General features: G+C 37.1%; 1 protein-coding gene across 3 annotated transcripts in view; it reads left to right on the top strand.

Moving 5' to 3' along the window:
* The window catches only part of MAP3K15 (mitogen-activated protein kinase kinase kinase 15), an 81,248-nt gene that overhangs the window by 15,702 nt on the left and 47,141 nt on the right, over positions 1-18,405 (top strand). The window contains exons 2-4 of one of the 3 annotated variants that reach the window (XM_077781631.2): positions 8,220-8,359; positions 11,754-11,777; positions 16,788-16,859. In XM_077781631.2, the coding sequence (XP_077637757.1) occupies positions 8,220-8,359; positions 11,754-11,777; positions 16,788-16,859 (236 nt within the window). Of the gene's footprint in view, positions 1-8,219; positions 8,360-11,753; positions 11,778-16,784; positions 16,860-18,405 lie in introns of those variants that run through there. The other 2 variants (XM_085559259.1, XM_031503680.3) reach the window with 2 other exon arrangements.

The following is an 18,405-nucleotide window of genomic DNA, read 5'->3' as shown; positions in this document are numbered from 1 at the left end:
CATCTATAGTCCTTCTCCATTGGCTTTTTTGTTGGTTAACTGGTGGGAACACGTCCAGGGAAACATCTGCTGAGATTATATAATTCTTGACTGGAATACCTCAGTGATGAATGAAATCCTTCAAAGCAGAGCTGTGAAGCTCTATGAAGAGGTGTCGTGGCACTGAGCACCTTCATTGTGGGTGTCTGCAGGTTCTTGCACTCCCCTCCTAGGTAGTGGAGAGAAACTGGCCCTTCTGAGCTGCAGTTCCTCTCCTGAAGCTGGCTTCTGGCAGATCAGGGGAATGGGGCTGGAGAAGTACTTTTCCTCTCTGTGCTGACAATGAAGGCAGTGATGACAGGCTCGCCTGAGAGCAAACATCCCCCTTGTGACTCTGACCAGCTCACTGCCAATAACTTTGCTTTGGAACGAGCAGCATTTCATGAGGCTAAGAGAAGTTACTTCCAGACAGCTTCACCCATCTGACAAATTTCTGATTTGGTGCTTGAAAACAGTAAGGTTTCTTAATTTGGCATGAGAGGATGTTTAACAGTGGCCAGAAAAATAAGTTCTCCAATACAGTCTCAAAATTACATGAGTTGGTTTTAATTAAGTCTCTTAAAAAGAAAAAAGAAAGACACAAAACCCAACAACCTGAAGCAAAGACTGGCAAAGTTAAAAAGGACTGATAGCAAAGCTTTGTAATGGAAAATATTAAGCAATTTATAAGCCTAGGCATGCACTGTTTACTGTGAATTATATATTTCCTAATTTCTGCAATTCAATATTTCAGAAAGAGTTCTTTGATGATTAGTTCTTTGTTTCCTTCCTTCCCTAAACTGCCAACTGTAAAAAACAAAAAACAAACAAAAAAAACACCATCAACAACAAAAAAAACCCAGAAAATTCACAAATTATGCTGTCTTCTGAGAAAGGTTATTTTCAGGTGTTTCCAATCATACAATATTTTTCTTCTTGATACTTTTTTTCCTATGCCAGTTCTTGTGGGTGCTGTTTGTATTCTGATTTGGCAGAGTCTGAAAGACTCTCCCTGAAGATCAGTTAAATAAATAATAAACATAAGCATTATATCTGCACAATTTTTGCTTTTCTAGATCAGTAGAATTTCCCTGTTATTTTAATACAGTGTCTTGCCCTGTTTGAAACTTAGTTTTGCTGTGAATTTAATTGTATTTAAGTATCTAAAACGTTTCTTACAGCTTTTGCTCTCAAAGGTTTTTGAAAGGGTCCTTGTTTTCATTTAACAGGATAGTTTCCAATATGTAATTTCAGGGCAAAAAATAGAAATGTTTCTAATGAATAAGAAAACCCCAAAACATAAAAATAAATGAGAACTCAGGCTATAGATCAACTCCTAGAACTGGCAGTGTTGGTCACCTGCTGTAATTTGTTCTGTTCCTATCAACTAAAGTGTAGTTTCTTGGGTGTTATAATTTTTGGAACATTTAGATATTAAGGAATATATATCAATTATAAATATGACACAAACACTTTATTGTGTTTTAGAAAAAAATGAGTTATTTTAGATACTTGTTTCTCCTGAGTTGCCATAAGTGCCACTGAAGCATGAAAAATATGTTCTAATTCTATTTTTAGTGTGTGTTCCATGTACCAGAGGACAGATGAAAGATGCAGTATCTGTAAAGTAACACCACAGCACTAACATGATTACTGGCTGCAATGTTCAGGTCTGAATGTAACCCTGTTGTGGAGTTGTTTGTATGAAAGGGGGATTTTGTACAGAATTACAAAAGCCAGAGATGAGCATTGGCCCCTCAGTCTTGTCTGTTCTGTTGTTTTGCATGGTTGTCTGATTTTCACAGTATGATCTGAGGGTTGATTTTGCTGGATAGGAATTGCCAGTGAACGATATAATGTCATACATTGCTAAGATAGCCTGAGACTAAAATTTTCAAATGTTGCCAAAGCTAGAATTTGAAATCAAAAGGACAAAAGGTTACAGGTGAGAACTGATTTCAAAACCAAGAAGTTTCTCTCTAGTTATGATTCAACTAAGTATTTAAAGTAAATATGAGTTTTGAGTATTTAAAATAAATATGAGTTTTGAATATTTAAAATAAATATGAGTTTTGTATTCTTTACCTACATTAAAATGCTGTCAGGCCCTGTGTGCATGCTGCTGTGCTGGTTGCATTCATCACTAGTTTCACTCCAGCTACATGTGCCTCTGTTTTTGATACACTGGATTATTCTGTTGTCTCCTTCTTTGCACTTCACATTTCATCACCTGCAGCACAGCTGTCCAAAAGGTGCTCATTCCTGTGCCATTTCAGGCCACTGGGGGTTCTCTCAGGGCTTTCACTGGAAGCTGTATGAGGCACTTCTGTTATCTGTATAGGGAACAAAACTGTTCCAGATTTCTTACCTCCACTTTCAGACTGTAATCAGACTGTAAGCACTACAACTTTTCTTGGTAAGTTTTAACCATTCTGGTAGTTTAAAACCTGCATTATTTCAGCTTTTTTTTTTTTTTTTTTTTTTTTTTTTTTTTTTTTTTTTGCCAGTAGCTGAGAGGATTGAATTTGAGTGTTCCAAACTTTTCATGTGCACAGGAAGGAGGAGCTGCCTTGCTGGGCGACATGAAAGGACTTTCTAGCATCACCCAAATGCTGTGATTTGAAACACATTCAGTTGTCAGCTGTTCCTCCTTCTTTACATGGATGTGTCTGCCTTCCACACAAAGACCAGCTGGCCCACTTTGCTTAACACAGCTGTTCCTAGAATTGTCTCTGGAGGTGGGACGTGTCCAGTGTTGATGTGTTGTGTGTTAAGTGGAGCAAAGCAATCACTTGAATTGCTACAGTTAATAATGCTTCTGGATGGTAGAAAAATTAAAAGTTTCTCATCTGAAAAATTAAAAGTCTTTTTTGTTTCCTAGTAATGGCAGAGCTCAGGATTTGCCTGGTCCTTTCAGGAAAATTATTTAACAGCAAACTTTCCTTAGTGACGAATGCTGCTGCTGCTCAGCACTTTCTGCATTCACATTCACATTCACAGAGCAGTTTCACAGGGAAGGATGTGAAACTGGTTTTCGGAGCAAGATTTGACATGCAGAAAGGAGGAAATGCAAAAGAGGGATCTGACTTCCCCCCCTGTGTTTGTGGTTCTAAGAATTCTGGCTCTTATAACTGTTAGGTACTACGTGGTTGCCTTCCATTTTGCTTGGTGGGAGGAGAAGTGACACATTTTGGGGTGTGCTGGCTTTTGTCTTTAGTAAATCCCTTTATGACATGAAACCTGTGGCAGATGTAATGCAAAAACTAAGTAAAGGCAAATAACAAGCTCAATCTGAGAACAAAAATTAGAGGTGTTGCTCTGCTTTTTTAAAACAGCACAAGTCTGAAATTACCACTTTACAACAGTTCTTGTGTTTTCCAAAGAAAACAGAGAAACCATGGAAAAGCACCTTTCAGAATTTTTGCCACTTGATACCCAGCTTTTCAGAATGATTAAAACACTTAACAAATCCATTAGAGCTGTCAAAAGTAAGATAGAACTATGTTTAGATTTTGCTTCATTTTATAGTCAGTGTGTATATGGATAATGTACCAGAACTGTAATTCTCTGTGTTATCTTCTCAAGATAACAATAATTTTAAAGTAATGAATTAAAAATTATTTGGCCAGTATTAAAGTTTTCTTTGTCCAATTTGTGATTAGGGTCATTAATAAAACCTGATAATGTCACTTCTTTTTCAGCACTTACTATATGTGAACAAAAACCAATCTTTTTTCCCACACTAATATGAGGATTCATACCTAATTTAATTCTTACTTTTCCTGTCCTTTGAATCACTTCCTTTTGCCTGTGAACTCAACACCCTTTCCAAAGGAAGTGCCCTCTGTGCATCAAAAAGCTTCAGACATCCAGTATGCATGCTTGTGTTTCCTTTTCTGAGATAGGCAGTAGGCTGGAATTTGCAGTCAAGGCTCCAGCTACTGTGGGACTCTTTTGCAAAAGTTGCAGCTTATAAAACAATATTCTGATTAAAGATGCTTTGTAAGCAATTTCTGAACTATTATGGTTAATTTTAATTTTAGTATTTATACAGAAGTGCAGCACTTGGTTTTAATCAACAAGAAGATGAGTGTAGCCTGAAATATATGAAGTTGTTTTTTAAATGCTGTTTAATGTGATTATAACATATACAAGTCTATATTGTAGGACAAATCATTACTGAATCATTGGTTTTTATTTTTATTACCAATTCTGTCCCTGTAGCAAACCAGTGATGTTAGCAAAGTTTGTGCTATAATATTGCAAACTTGAGAAGGTTGAATTGAAATATCAGAAGTTCCTAAATTTAAAAAAAGAGCTTTGTCTCCTGGGTCTTTCATCTTCTAAGGCAATATGTGGGTTTAATTTGGTGCTTTAGATTGTAATTGGAAAAATATTTTTTCTGACAAAAGTAAGCAGATTTTTACAGAATACCATGATTATAAGGTAGTAAGATTTAAATGAAACTTGATGCATTATGAGAGCCATAGTATCACCACAAATGTTGACAGTACTTTTACACTTACATTGGCTTGTGCCTAGGATGTAATGGAGGGCACTGACAGTTTGTTGGTATAACAAACTGTGCTGAAAAATCACCTCAACAGTCCTCTTGGTAGTTGCTAGAAATGTGCTTTATTGCCTTGAGCTTCCCAGTTTCTGGGAGTATGGGGTGTATTAAAGTTGAGAGTGGTGTGCCTTTGGTTTTAGCTGAAGTGGAAGCTGTAAAGGGTTCCTGGTTTTGAAACACACCAAGTTTTACCATAATTATTTCCCTGTAAAAATTTGTGTAAGAGCTGTGCAGAAACCAAAATTAATGTGTATCATAAATTAAGGATTTTAATTTCTTTAGGAGTATTGTTGTTCTGAAGAATTTGACAGTTTTCTTTACTGGTTTTCAAGGAATTACATATTTTTTTATTTATTGACTATGATGCAAGTAGCCAATCAACTGAAGCAATACTAATGTAAAGGTTCATAATTTTCAGGGTGCTAGTGAATAACAAAGAACTGAGTTCTGCATTTTTCTCCAGATAGACTTCTATTATCACGTTAAGTTTGGTGGTGTTTTTGAAATCTATTATGTATAGAAAAATTCCAATGCTGAAAAATAATGAATCCAAAATAATGGAGCAAGGTTCTTTCTCTGCACTTGGATAAGGCTGGATGGAGGTGAGTCTTAGATTAGAAGCTGAAAGCAATGCAGACTTTTTTGGACCTTTTTCTTCTGTTAGGCCCTCTAGATTCTATTTAACTGTCAGCCTATTGCAGGCTATTTCATAATTTTATTCTGTTTATTACTTTTTAACTTACAGATCCCAAAAGCTGATACCAAAATTGTCCTTTTGGTTTTGCTAACAATTCCACAAATCATAAAAAAGCCATGTGAAGACTTGTGATTTATTTAGATAATTAAATTATATTATGTCTTCAGGTGCATTTCAAGAGAGAGAAATAAGTCCTCTGGTCTTAACCTGTTTAATGTTTTCCATGTTGAATTATTTATTAGTTTCATAGTGTCCTATTTTACCACAGTTAATGATCTCTAATCTTTATTTCAGTTGTCACAGTTATTTGTCTCTTGCCTGCTCTTGTAAGACACACTAGTGTTAAAATATGTAAACTGTAGTATAAGAAATGAATTATGTGCCATCTGCTGCAACAATGCAGAGACCTAATCAAGACTATAAGCAACAGTGCTGAATTACCTTAATGCACTATAAATACACACATACCATAATCATTTTACAGTGGAAACAAAAGCCTAGATAAGTGAACTGCAATCATGTAATAAACTGAGATCAGTTTGTGGGTTCATGACAAAAATTAACTAACTTCAGGATGAAAATAGTTTAATGGGCAACTACTAGAGAATAAAATGAGTTGAAAATATATGCTATGCTTAAGAAGAAATGAGGGAGAACACATTTTGATGGATATGCTCTTTTAAACATGAGTTGCTACTGCAGAAAAGAAGCCATAAGTTTAAATATTCAGTTCCAGAATAATATGAAATTGGTCATATGCAACATTAAGCACATTCCCATGCCTCCACTGCATCTGGGGGGATGCATTGTACAGATTTTTGCTTGGAAGCCCTCTGTCTTTCCAGACAGCTGTACCTTCCCCTGCTCTCCTTCCTTTTGAACATAGGAAACCCTCTCTATTGGTGGTTTACGTCTGTGTGAAATATTTAATTATCATGTAACATTTCTCATACATGACAAGATTTGATAAAAATTGCCATTGGCTTTTGCTTCACCCCTGTCTGTAATGGAGGTTGAACTTAAATTTGTCAAGGGAAGTCCAGAAGTACATTTTGCTGACCAGGCTCTTTTGTTGTGTAGAATGGGAGTTGAGCATGAACTGTGATTGACTTATATTTCTATTCATAAATCAAGATTTGCAAACCACATACTAGTGTTGAAGTTGTTTCTTTTAATGTGTCTCTGGAAGTTTAAGGAAATTCTTATCTCTCTTATCAGCCACACTAAATGCGCAGTTCAAGCTCTCTTCTTCAAGCTCTCTCAGTTTACATAACACTATGGTGTGCAATACACTAAGAATTTTATTCATGCTGCAGCAGCTGGCTAAACATTGGAACTGGAAATATCATCTGTAGATGGTGCAGAATTTGAGTTTTATATGAATAAGGGTATTTTCTTATGCCATGATTTTGTGCTGGTGTTTTGTTTCTTTGCAAGGGGAGGGAGGTGCATTTGGATTTTTTTGTGTGTTTTGTTGGGATTTGGGATATTATGGGGTTTGGGGGTTTTTATATTTGTTTGGTTTTTGCTCCTGAACAGTGATGTTTTGATCTTAAAGCAGGTCTTCAGACTCAAAATGTTCCTTGTGCTTTAACAGGAGCCTCATAGTAATCTGAGGGACTGGCTGACCTCTGTGTGGTGTGTCAGAATAGGCTGATGGAATTGTACAGGAGCATATATTCATTGCAGGTTTTTCCAAGAAACTGCCTACTAAGTTTGGAGTATTGATTCTTGTGCTGTGTAACCTTGGTGTGACTAAGGTTAACTGGCTGCTGCATTTGGATCTCAGCCATCAAACCTGCTTTTAAATTTCTTGTTTACTGGTAGCTCACTCTTCTGTCTTTCCCTGTATGTACCAGGCACTGTTACCCCTACAGAGATGTAGAATTTTCTGCCCAGCTGCACTGGGTCTCTGGAATCTGATTTGAACCTCAGACTCCCCTGTGGTTTCAATGCCAAGACTCTGTTCTTATGAATACTTTGGATTTCAGTTCATCCATCTATGCCAAAGTGGTGAATGCACACAGATACATAGATACAGACCTCTAAAAATCTTTAAGGCAAAATTTTCTTAGGAATACACGGGATATAAGGATCAAGAAATAAAACCTCAGCATTAAGTGTCCTATTCTCCAGCTACCCCTTCTTTCTGCATTGTTGTTTAGGTCTCTATGAGAACAAAATTATGAACTCTGAATCTTTTGTCAGTGTCTCAGCTGTTCTGCATAAGATGGGATACTTCTCATTAGCTCTCTGCATAGCTCTTCTTGCACAGATGTAAATGTTCTTACTTGTGTTTCTGACTTTCATTTCTGACTGGAACACTAAAGAAAAGCAGTGGAAGTCTTGCTCTGGCTACTTGTGATTGAATTCCCTCATTGCTGTGCCCCTCCCAACCCCCCTCCATCTTGAACATCTTGCCTGTAGCTTTTTAGAGTCAATTTTCAGAGTAATTTCTTTTTCTACTCTTTAGGAATTTCCCATTCTTCAAACCTCAGCCTCTTAAAATAAACTTGATCTCACAGTTTTCTCTGTTTTTCTAATTTACATTATTATTTTTAGATGTTCCATCCTGAATATTTGAAACTTTTGCTTATGGGTGTTCGTGCTGTCAGGCCTCAGGGAGCAAGTGCAAAATTTCTTTTTTACCCGAGGCATTCCTGATGCTGTGATTTCAAAGCCTTAAACAGGATTGATAAACTCAGCCTCCCAGTTAGTGTAACACTGTGATAATTTCATAAGTGGCTCTTATAAGAAGGGTAAAATTTACTTCTCTCATAAAAAATGACCCTTATTTGAAAATGTTGACTTTGTCTGTCCAGTGTGTGTATGTGTAATTTCAGGATTTATTTTAAATCCCATGTAGGAATAAAATTTGGTTTAAGATTATTATTTTTTAGCATTCTCTCTTCTTTTCTACTTCTCTCATTTCAGATGTTGCAGTTGTGGACATGAGTGATATTTCCAAGCAGCCATCACTGTTCTACCACCTTGGCGTGCGTGAAAGCTTTGACATGGCCAATAATGTTATTCTTTACCATGACACTGATGCTGACACTGCTCAGTCTCTCAAAGTAAGGTTCTCACTTCACAATCTGCTTCATTTCAGAAATATCTTTATACCTGATCCTACAGTGTTTGCGGTTTTTTGAAACTTATATTTAATTTAATTCCTGATAATTGTATCATTATAACCTGCTAAGAAAAAGCAACTATTAGCAAAAACAGTAATAATAGAATAAATAAATGATTTTTTTTTTGTAAGAAAAGATCCATAGTGTGGTACTGATTTTGCTTCAAGTAGTTAGACTTGGAATTGAGAGTACAGGTCCGATTTTTTTCTCTTCTTTTCCTTCTTTTAATTAGAACATGTAAAAAATAAGTTATGGCCTGTATAATAATAACTTGAACAAGGGCTGTATTGCAGCTTACTTCTATGTAAGCACTTCTGTCAGATGAGGTTTCTATTCCCAAGGTGCTGACTAGCTAAGACTACTAGAATCTCCTTTTTATTGCTTTTTGAAGATAGGAAAATACATCTTCACCAAATCTTTGTATAGCGCTGTTGTTCATTTTTATAGTTCAATAATACATGATATACACTTAAGTCCTGAAATTGCTATTCTGGATGTAAGTCATATATTGTGGATGTTTCTGCCTTTTTCAATGCAGGTTCTCTTTATTTTACATCACACTTAGACTTTAAGACTTTTCTCCTCTGTATCATCTGTTGCTGCTTTTAATATAATCCATTTTCTTCCTACCTTCGCTGAGAGAAACATTGCTTATGCTTTGTTGTTTTTTCCTTATTTTGAGTTACTGCCCCTTGCTACTTTGTTTTTTTCCACACCATTAGTGTCCAAAAATCCTTTTTGGAGTTCTCCAACCTCTCTTAATTCTGTAAGAATCTGTAAGATTTTCCCCAGAAAAGCTCTATTCTGTCATGGCTTCTCATTCCTCTTCTCTGCTCTCAATGTCTTTGATTTTGCTCTCATGTGTCTATAACCCATACTTCCCTTCTTCATGTGGTGGTCCACATACACATTCACATTCCATGTGGCCTGGAGTCCCAAGAACTCAGAGCTGGAGCCTGTCACACTTTTTGCTCAATGAGATTATCCGTGCAGATACACTCTAAGGTATTACTGGCATGTCCTCCTTTCTTTCAGCTAATCAGGGTGAGCAGGCATACAGCTTTTCATCCACTACAGGTAATATACCTGACTGCCATGAAATATTTCATTTTTATTTTTCATTAACACATTTTTATCTTTCTTTATGCTGTCACTCAGATGTTCTGATCAACTTGGTGTTCCCAAGGATGTGCCCAAGTCTGGGAAGCACAGGCTAGTTGTTTTCTATTTGTTGCTGCCCAGTGAGGATATTGGCTTTGAATTTTGTACTTCGTGCCAAAGCACGTACTTAAGTCCCTGCTCCATAACTGGAGTGTTGAAGAATTTCCAGAATTACATCCATGTGTGGTTGCATGTTCAAACTGATTGTTGCCAGGGCTTGCAAGTCTTTGCACTGTCAGTTCTAAGCCTTTTTTTAAAATAATATAATTCTCAAGTCTAGAGACTGGGGAACCCCAGAATTTGACTAGATCGCGTAAGTCCAGAAAAAATTATTATCTGCCTTCATCTTTCTTCTTCTAGGAACTGTGTCAGTGGCACTGATATCTTACTCGTCCCTCAGTTGTTTGCATAACCTCCTTGGCCTAAATAAGCCCATAGCATATCTTAGATGGGATCATAAGACGATTTAAGTTGCTGGAACCAGCTAGGAGAGATCCTGTGTATCAAATGCTTTAAGCTGGACACTCAGACCGGGCTCAGTGTTCCTCTTGTCATTGGTATCTTCATCAATGGAGCCCCAGTTCAGTGCTGGATAGCATTCAAATATGCTAATAAACCTTTCTAAGGAATACTTCAGAGGGTAGGCAGGGACTGTTCCTGGGGTATCTCAGCAAAGAGCAGTTCATGACACATTTCATGTCATAGGTGCTGGATGGTTTCAGGAGAGGTAATTTCTTCTTATTGAGAAAGATTTCACTGCAGTAAATAAGGCTCTTTTGGAGATACTTGCTTAGCTAGATAGACATTAATTTTCACATATGTAGTATTTCAGCTGTCTAAGCCTTCTATCTCTTTTGTTATTAAGTATTTTATTTGGCTTAAGGAGTTTAGGCTAATTAGAAATTCCATTTAGTTTTTAATACATTTTTGACCCTCTGATGATGTTTCTTTGTTCTGAAGTTTATGAGTAATTTGGTCAGGGTTTTTCCACTTTTGTTCAGAATTGTATTGCTTTACTTGGGTCTAAGTTGCTGTGCACACTTTAAAAATGGTGCACAGACTATTATAAAGGCACTGTTGATGTTACTGCTGTTAATTTTGCTGAAGATCTATGAAGTTCTGGCAACCTGACCTTATACAAGTTATCTTAGGAGCCATCCTGAAATTGTCCCAAGAGTTGCCTCTTCAGTTTCACCAACTTTCTTTCAAAACAATCTAGGTCTGAGGATATAAAAGAGTATGTAATCTGGGTTTCAAGAGAGTCCTATCTATAGAGCTAAATCTCTTAAATACCCCCTGATACTTTTGCCTGTTGTTGAGGAAATGGGTGCATGGGTATGATCATTTCTATGCAGTGGTTGTCCAAGTGGATTTCAAGGCTGTCAGATATGAAGTTGCTCAAGCAGAATAATCTCAGGTTGTTAGAGCACATTTAATTCAATTATATTGACAGCTTTGATTAGAAACAAGTCTATATCTAATATTTGTAGCATGGTTTACCTGGAGACCTCTTCAGTTTGACCAAGAAGTGTTTATTGAACATGTAATCCATCACCCAAGAGAAGAGAAGGTTACTTACCAGCAACTGGAAGTCTCTGAGGTGTGGTTTACATGCCAAATAGTTTATCATCTGCTTCATTGTTTCAGTGTCTCTCGTTAGATTTTGAGATGAGAATAATTTGAGTGTAGAAGGAATGTGTTGGTGTGTACCAACCTGTGTAAGAAAGGGGCTTAGGTATCTGAAGGATACTCTTTCAGAGAGAAAACCCCTCCAGATTTGAATGCTTTTGTCTCAAAAGTGCTCAGAGTGTGACTGAGTGTGCCCAGTCTGAGAAACTCCAGTTACTGCTAAGTACAATTTGCTTCATTTTCTGAATACTTCTTGAAGTAGGTTTCTTCACCGAATTGTTGCTTTTTTTTCCTGACCTGAGCTACTGAGACTCTTCTTGATGTTGTTCTTTCCCCTCACTGGGAATTTACTGTGGCAGAAAATCTGTATTATGCTGTGAAGAACACATTTTTGAGTGTGTGTGTACATATATATATATATATGTATATATATATATATATATGTATGTATGTATGTATGTATGTATAGCAGTGGTTTTTATTTGAAATAATAATTCCCAGTAAAAACAAATAAACATTTCTATTATCTTTTTTTCCCCCACAGGATATGGTATCTCAGAAAAACACAGTAAGTATTAAATCCACATTCATTTTAAAACATGAAATGAAGGTCCTACTTTTGAAGCAATTCTAACACCAAATCTGTCACACATACATATGCTCTGTATGATTAAAGGCAGTTGTTTTACCTATCTATAATTCATGCTTTTCGAAAGCTTGTTGACACTCCAAAGTAACACTATATTTTAAAGCTACTTTTCCTTACCAGTTCCTAAGTTGTAGAAAAGTGCCAGTAGATATAAGTTTTATTTGTAAATTGACAGATCCAAATATAAACTCAGAAATTCAAAGTATCTTTTTCCCTTTACCACTGTCACCCATTTGTGCAAATGTAGATGTTTGTGATGCCTTAATGGGGTTTGCTTTTGTATCTCAAACAGCTTTGGCTTCTATATACCTGTTCTCTAACTGACAAATTCACAGATTTCATTAGAAATGCTTATTTCTTAGAAAAGCTTATTTCCAAAATAAAAATATTCTTACACTTAATGCAAATAAAGCCAAAAAAATAAGTTAGAAACAAGATAAAATGTTGGAGTTAAGGCTTTTTGAAATATGTTACAACATTTTATATAGTTGTATATTTTGCCATAGTTCACACCATGTCAGTGGTTTTCATTAAATCCACCATACTGTTATTTTGAGGACCACTGATTTTACAAATATCTTCCATTTATCCTTTCTGTTTCCTCCCATTTACCATATACTTTTATTTTCTTCTAAGCAGTATTGAGCAGGATTAAAATAAGAACGTAGTCTTAAGAGTTTAATAGTAACTTTGAAGACAACTAGAAGAAAAAATGCATTAGTCACAGCAGTTTATTATTTTGAGCTGCTGTGTTGACCTGCTCACAGTGCACACATAGGCTAAAGATAGATCAGGTTTAGCACATGTAAATGCAGGTCATGCTTCCTGGCTGCCTCAGGGATCTTTGAACCAGTTTGACCCCTGTGGTGGGAACTGCATTTACTGCTCTGTGGCTCTGTGAAGGGGCATTCAGAATGTGGCAGATTTGCTTGTGAATGCTACTGTCCATAAGCTGATGGATGACCAAAATTTCAGGAGCACGTGTTCTCCCTTCCAGAGCAAGAAGGGAAATTGTGAATGGGCCATTTGGTGATAATACCAGACATGGAGTAAACAACAAAGGGGAGGGTGGAAGTTCAACCTAGCACAATCAGATTAGCAGTCTACAGTCTTTTTCTTCTGGCAGATTCTTTCTCCAGAAATGGCTATTCACACTGAAGAGAGGAAAATACTGAATCACAGAGTATGCTGAGCTGGGAGGGACCCACCAGAATCATTGAGTCCAGGTTCTGGCCCTGCACAGGACATCCCTAAGTCACACCATGTGCTGGGAACCTTGCCCAAACACTTCTTGAACTCTGTTGGGCTGTTGCTGTGACCACTTCCCTGGGGTGTCTGTTCCAGTGCCCAACCACCCTGTGGGTGAAGAGCCTTTCCCTGAGATCCAACCTAAACCTCTCCTGACTCAGCTTTGGTTCCAGTGACATGGTTTCTATGGTGGGGTCTGGTGCTGGACTTGTAAACACCTTGTGGCTAGCAGAAGGGGCAGGGAGACATCCCTAAGCTAGGATCCTGATTCCTTCTTTAAAAAGGAGGGATTGTCTAACCCACTTTCTTCAAGTGTTTAAATTAAGAAAAAAATTGTGATTAAAATACAGTGAGATAAAAAATGAATTATTTAAAATACCAAGTATGGATTCTTGACTTCTTTCTATTATTTGGAATTGTGCATACCTTCTATTATTAGATAAATGTGCTCCTACATTTCATTCTTTTATCAGAAATTTAAAAAAACTCATGAGCAAGCTAAATAATTCACAGGATAAAGCTTTTTAAGTCAAAGTTGACTTCAAATAGACAATTGCCTTCCCCTCCTTTCAAACCCGGTGAGTTGTGACAAGAGATTTGCAGTTTTGCACTCATCCAGTATGGTGCCACTGCTTTATTGCTTGGTTAAATATTTTACAACTGTAGGGGAGAATGTCTTATTTCAAGTGAATTGCTGTGTTGTACTTGTTAAGTAGGTACATAATTGACATGAATTTGTTATATCCAGTCAAATTTATAGTTAGATAACCATTTCAGTTTAATTGCTGAATGTTTAGATGCAGTAGTTCATTTCCCTGTAGTAGGGCTTTGTGTTTTCTTGTCCTGAGTGAAAAATGTCAGTATACCTCTGCCATAACTGTGGAATAGCAGAGCTTAAATATGCTTTTTATCAGGAGCCAGAGGTATGGTGGAAAGAGGATAGATATCTCCTGAACCTTCTTCCAGCCCAGTGGTAGCCACAGGAGTATCATTGCAGAAGTCCTCTCCATGTTTTACAGGCTCTGTGTCCATGCATCTGCAGAGTATGTAAGGAAAGGGGAACAACCCAGTTTGTTGCCAGGTGCAGCACACCTTTGTTCCAGCAGCAAGAGTGAAACTTTCTGGGCTGGCTGCTGTAGCTTAGAGCTTTCTCTGAGGTTTCCCTGTTCTCACCTTTCCTATTTAGCCTGCAAATCTCACATCATCTACAAAGGTGCAGAAAAATCTTAGCATAGAGGAGATGTGGAGCCATGTTGAAGTTGCAGAGAAGGTGAATGTCTAGTGTCTCATCAGGGCAGTTTGCTTTGTGTATCACAAGAAAGCCTTGAAGAGAATTAATATTTTCCTTGTAGAGGAAATATTATTCTAATACAGCACTAAGCAGGCAAGAGCAAGCAAACTGGACATGAAGCTGAAAACAATGCAGAGAAAAAAAAGTCAGCAGTTCAACTGAGAGCTGGCCTGAGTATAGCTATCTAACAGAGTAAATTTACAGCAGACAGCTGCAGTGGTGTGAGCCTGAGAGATTTAATAGCTTACTGTCTGAAAAAAGAGAATGAGTAGGAGAACTTCCTTCCTTCCTTCCTTCCCTCCACCATCCAGGAATGCAGTTTTCACAGATAAGATGGAGGAATGTGATTAAATTCGACTTGACTTCCCTAAACAAGCAGTGCAAATTCTGTATTGATAATTTATTGCATACTTGGATGTGAAAGGAAAGAATAATTTTCTATGGGAGTTCAGTTCCCAAGGAAGAATTGCCCTGGCATGATATTCAAGATCAAGATTCTGTGTCCCATTAGGTATATTTCCTTCTGTAGAGCTCCTCTGGGCTTTTGAGGACATTTCTATTAGTTTTAATAAAGACTGCACAGCTTCCTTGTTTCTGTCAAATTTATTATCAGTTATATAAATGGTAAATATGCAGTCTTGCAGAACAGGTGCCATAATGGAATAATGGACTGAAGGACAGAGGAAAGAAAATTACTTATGGAAAGTGCTTATGCTTTGGAATTTCTTTAGATGTCAGCTGAACATTGGTTTACTGGAGAAATGAAATTTCAAAGATTTTCAAAAGCAAAAAATGCTATTAAAAAAATAATTTTTCCCCAAATCTATGTAATAGACAAAATCTATTGGGAAGTTTTTCTATTTTGATTCAATTTTTTTTTGCCATCCTTGACTTTTTCTTTTAAGGGAGGAAATTTTATATGCTGCTACAGGATCTTAAGAAATTGTGAATAAAAAAAGTTCAAGATTAAGTGAAGAGTGAACAAGGGACTTTAGAAAACTGCTGGAGTCAGGAAGCAAAAAATGCAGTAGATCTAGGAATAGTTGCACATAGTTTGATCCATTCAATTTGTTTGAATGAGGCATTGAAAATACAAACTAGAACTTTCCACTATGGAAAAAGTATTATACCAAGTACAGAATCTAAGGAGAAAGACTAGTTCTTTCTTCTGTTCTTTAGTTTCTAATATGCCTGAAGAAATTTTAATAACCCTGTTAATTGCATTCAAGGAAGTTGTTTAAAGGAAAGTAGGCTGGCTATTAAGCCAAAAGGTTTATATTATTGTATACTTAGGCCTGTGGGCCTGGTGAAGTATTTTTAGAGATTTAAATGGTTATTTTTCATGAAATCTTGTAGCAGCTCTTATATTAAGCAGAGAATAATGTCTGAGCCATGGAGGAGTCATTAACAAAAATTCTTCTTGATCTAAAGGGAACTGGATTGCAATTTATCCTTGCCACAAGGAATTTATATGATGAAAAATCTTTTTTTTATTGTAATTGGCAGAAAGTTTCTTCAGAGGTTTCGGTAGCTGTTCAGTAGCTGTATATACTGTTTCAAGGCAATGAACATTAAAGAAAATTAAATAGTTAGATTTTGGCTCTTGGACTCATGTTCTCCAGTTAAGTAGCCCCTGTGGATTGTAATGAGAGCCAAGACTGAAGTATGATTACATTATATGAACTTAATAGTCCAAAGAGGTATTACTGATGAGTAGCTTTCTATTTTTTATTTTCTGATCATTTTTACAATGTATAAAAATTTATATGATACAGTCTTTTAATGATATATTTCTAAAAAGGTCTGAGGTAGCAGAAGTGTCAAAAGAGATTGTAAAAGGGCACAGAATGAAAGAGGAGGAATGAAATACTTAAATTCAGTAATTTTTCTTTTTGGGTGAAAAATTGTACAAAGGTAATGGGTAACCAAATAAATGCTACTTTTAATGATTTTAATAATGAAATATGCCACTGTTACTTTAGATAATGAAAACTAAGGCTTTTAAAATTTCAGTATAAAAGTTAGTTTTTACGGAAATATTAGCATCTCAAGCAATATGTAGTGGTTGGATTATAGTTAACTAAACAGATAATGAATCTGATAGGTTCATAAAAATAAGATCTGAAAACATCTTAATGATGACACAGGAGATATATAGACATATAAATCATATAAATAAGAGAAATCCAAAAAATGAGATAAGAGAAATGCCAAAGTTTTGAACTTTTCTTTGCCTTGTAAATATAATCTTGCTGCAAATATCTATATTCATTTTCTGTTGATTCTTTCTTTAATTATTTCTTTATTCATGTGTCATGTGTGTCTTTTTTTTCTTATGGTGTTTTGTGGTGGTGTTTTCCTCTTTGTTGTTTTATTTCAATTTGGAGTAGGTTGCCAACCTCAAAGCTTTTCTTCGTGTTCAAGTACCTCCTGAATACCACAGTGGTAATCTAATAGGCAAAGTATGTATCACTTTAAATCTGCTTTCTTTGAATAGATATGCCATTCTTTCACTGTGTTTCTAGACATGTAAACATGAATAAGGATGATGTAAGAATATTGCTTGGCAGGGTCTTTCCTTGAAGGTGATTGGAGTACTTGCTCTTTGCAAGCTAGATCTCAGAAATTTAAACTGTCTTGTGATAATCTCTCTTCCCAGTTTTTACATAAAAATACTGCATTTATTCAACTTTAAAAAAGAAAATATTTTTTTTAAGTTTATAATATCTTACTCACTGTAGTAGGTTGACTGTGGCTGGATGCCAGGCACCCACCAGAGCCACTCTCTCACTCCCCTCTGCAGCCAGACAGAAGAGAGAAAACAGAGCAAAGGATTCATGAGTTAAAGACTGGGAGAGGTCATTCACCAAATAACATTATGGGCAAATCAGGCTTTAATTAGAGATATTAATTAAATTTATTAGTAATAAAATCAGAGCAGGATAATAAGAAGTAAAATAAGACTTTAAAAACACCTTACCCCCACCCCTCTCTCCTTCCAAGCCCTACTTTCTATTCCAGCAATGGGAGGGAGACAGGGAATGGGGGTTAGGGTCAGTTGATCACAGGTTGTTTCTCCCACTGCTCAGGGAGAGGAGTCATTTCTCTGCTCCAGTGTGGGGTCCCTCCCACAGGAGACAGTTCTCCATGAGCTTCACAAATGTGAGTCTATCCCTCAAGCAACAGTTCTCCACAAACTGCTGCAGCATGGGTCGTTCTTCCATGGGGTGCAGTCCTTCAGGCACAGCCTGATCCAGCATGAATCCCTTATGGGGTCACAAGTCCTACCAGGAAACCTGCTTCTGTCTGGACTCCTCTCTACAGGTCTGCAGGTCCCTGCCAGGAGCCCACACCAGCACTCAATTCAAATGGGGTCACAGCCTCCTCTTAAACACCACTTGCTCTAGTGTGGGGCTCCTCCACGGGCTGCAGGTGCATCTCTGCATCCCTGTGATCCTCCATGGGCTGCAGGGGCACAGCTGCTTCACCACAGTCTACAATGGTGCTGCAGAGGAATCTCAGCTCCAGCATCTGGGCACCTCCTGCCCCTTCTTCTCCTCTGATCTTGGTGTCTCCAGCATTTTTCCTCTCACATATTCACAACTCCACCCTTCTGTGACTGCAGTTACATCTGTGCAATAACTTTTTTCCTCTTTCCTAAATCTGTTATCACAGAGGAGTTACCATCATTTCTAATTGGCCCAGCCTTGGCCAGTAGCACATCTGTCTTGGAGCTGGCTGGCACTGGCTCTGCTGGACATGGAGGAAGTTTCCAGCAGCTTCCCCCAGAAGCCACCCCTGTAGCCCCCAAGGTCCTCCCAACACCAAAACCTGACCATGCAAATCCAATACATGCCTATATGGCAAGATGGATAGGAATGTGATGTCAGAGAAAATCCTAATACTTGAGACAACAGTGAGTTAAACTCCCTGAACACTCAGGAGTTTGTGATCTCTTGGAGTCAATGCAGTTCCTTTTCTATTACTTTATATGTTTTTCTTTCTAAC

Source organism: Lonchura striata, chromosome 1 (genome assembly GCF_050655825.1).
Source record: "Lonchura striata isolate lonStrDom1 chromosome 1, ASM5065582v1, whole genome shotgun sequence".
NCBI classification, from domain to species: Eukaryota; Metazoa; Chordata; class Aves; order Passeriformes; family Estrildidae; genus Lonchura; species Lonchura striata.
The sequence above is the reverse complement of the archived record's forward strand: the minus strand, read 5'-3'. Positions and strand labels throughout refer to the sequence as shown.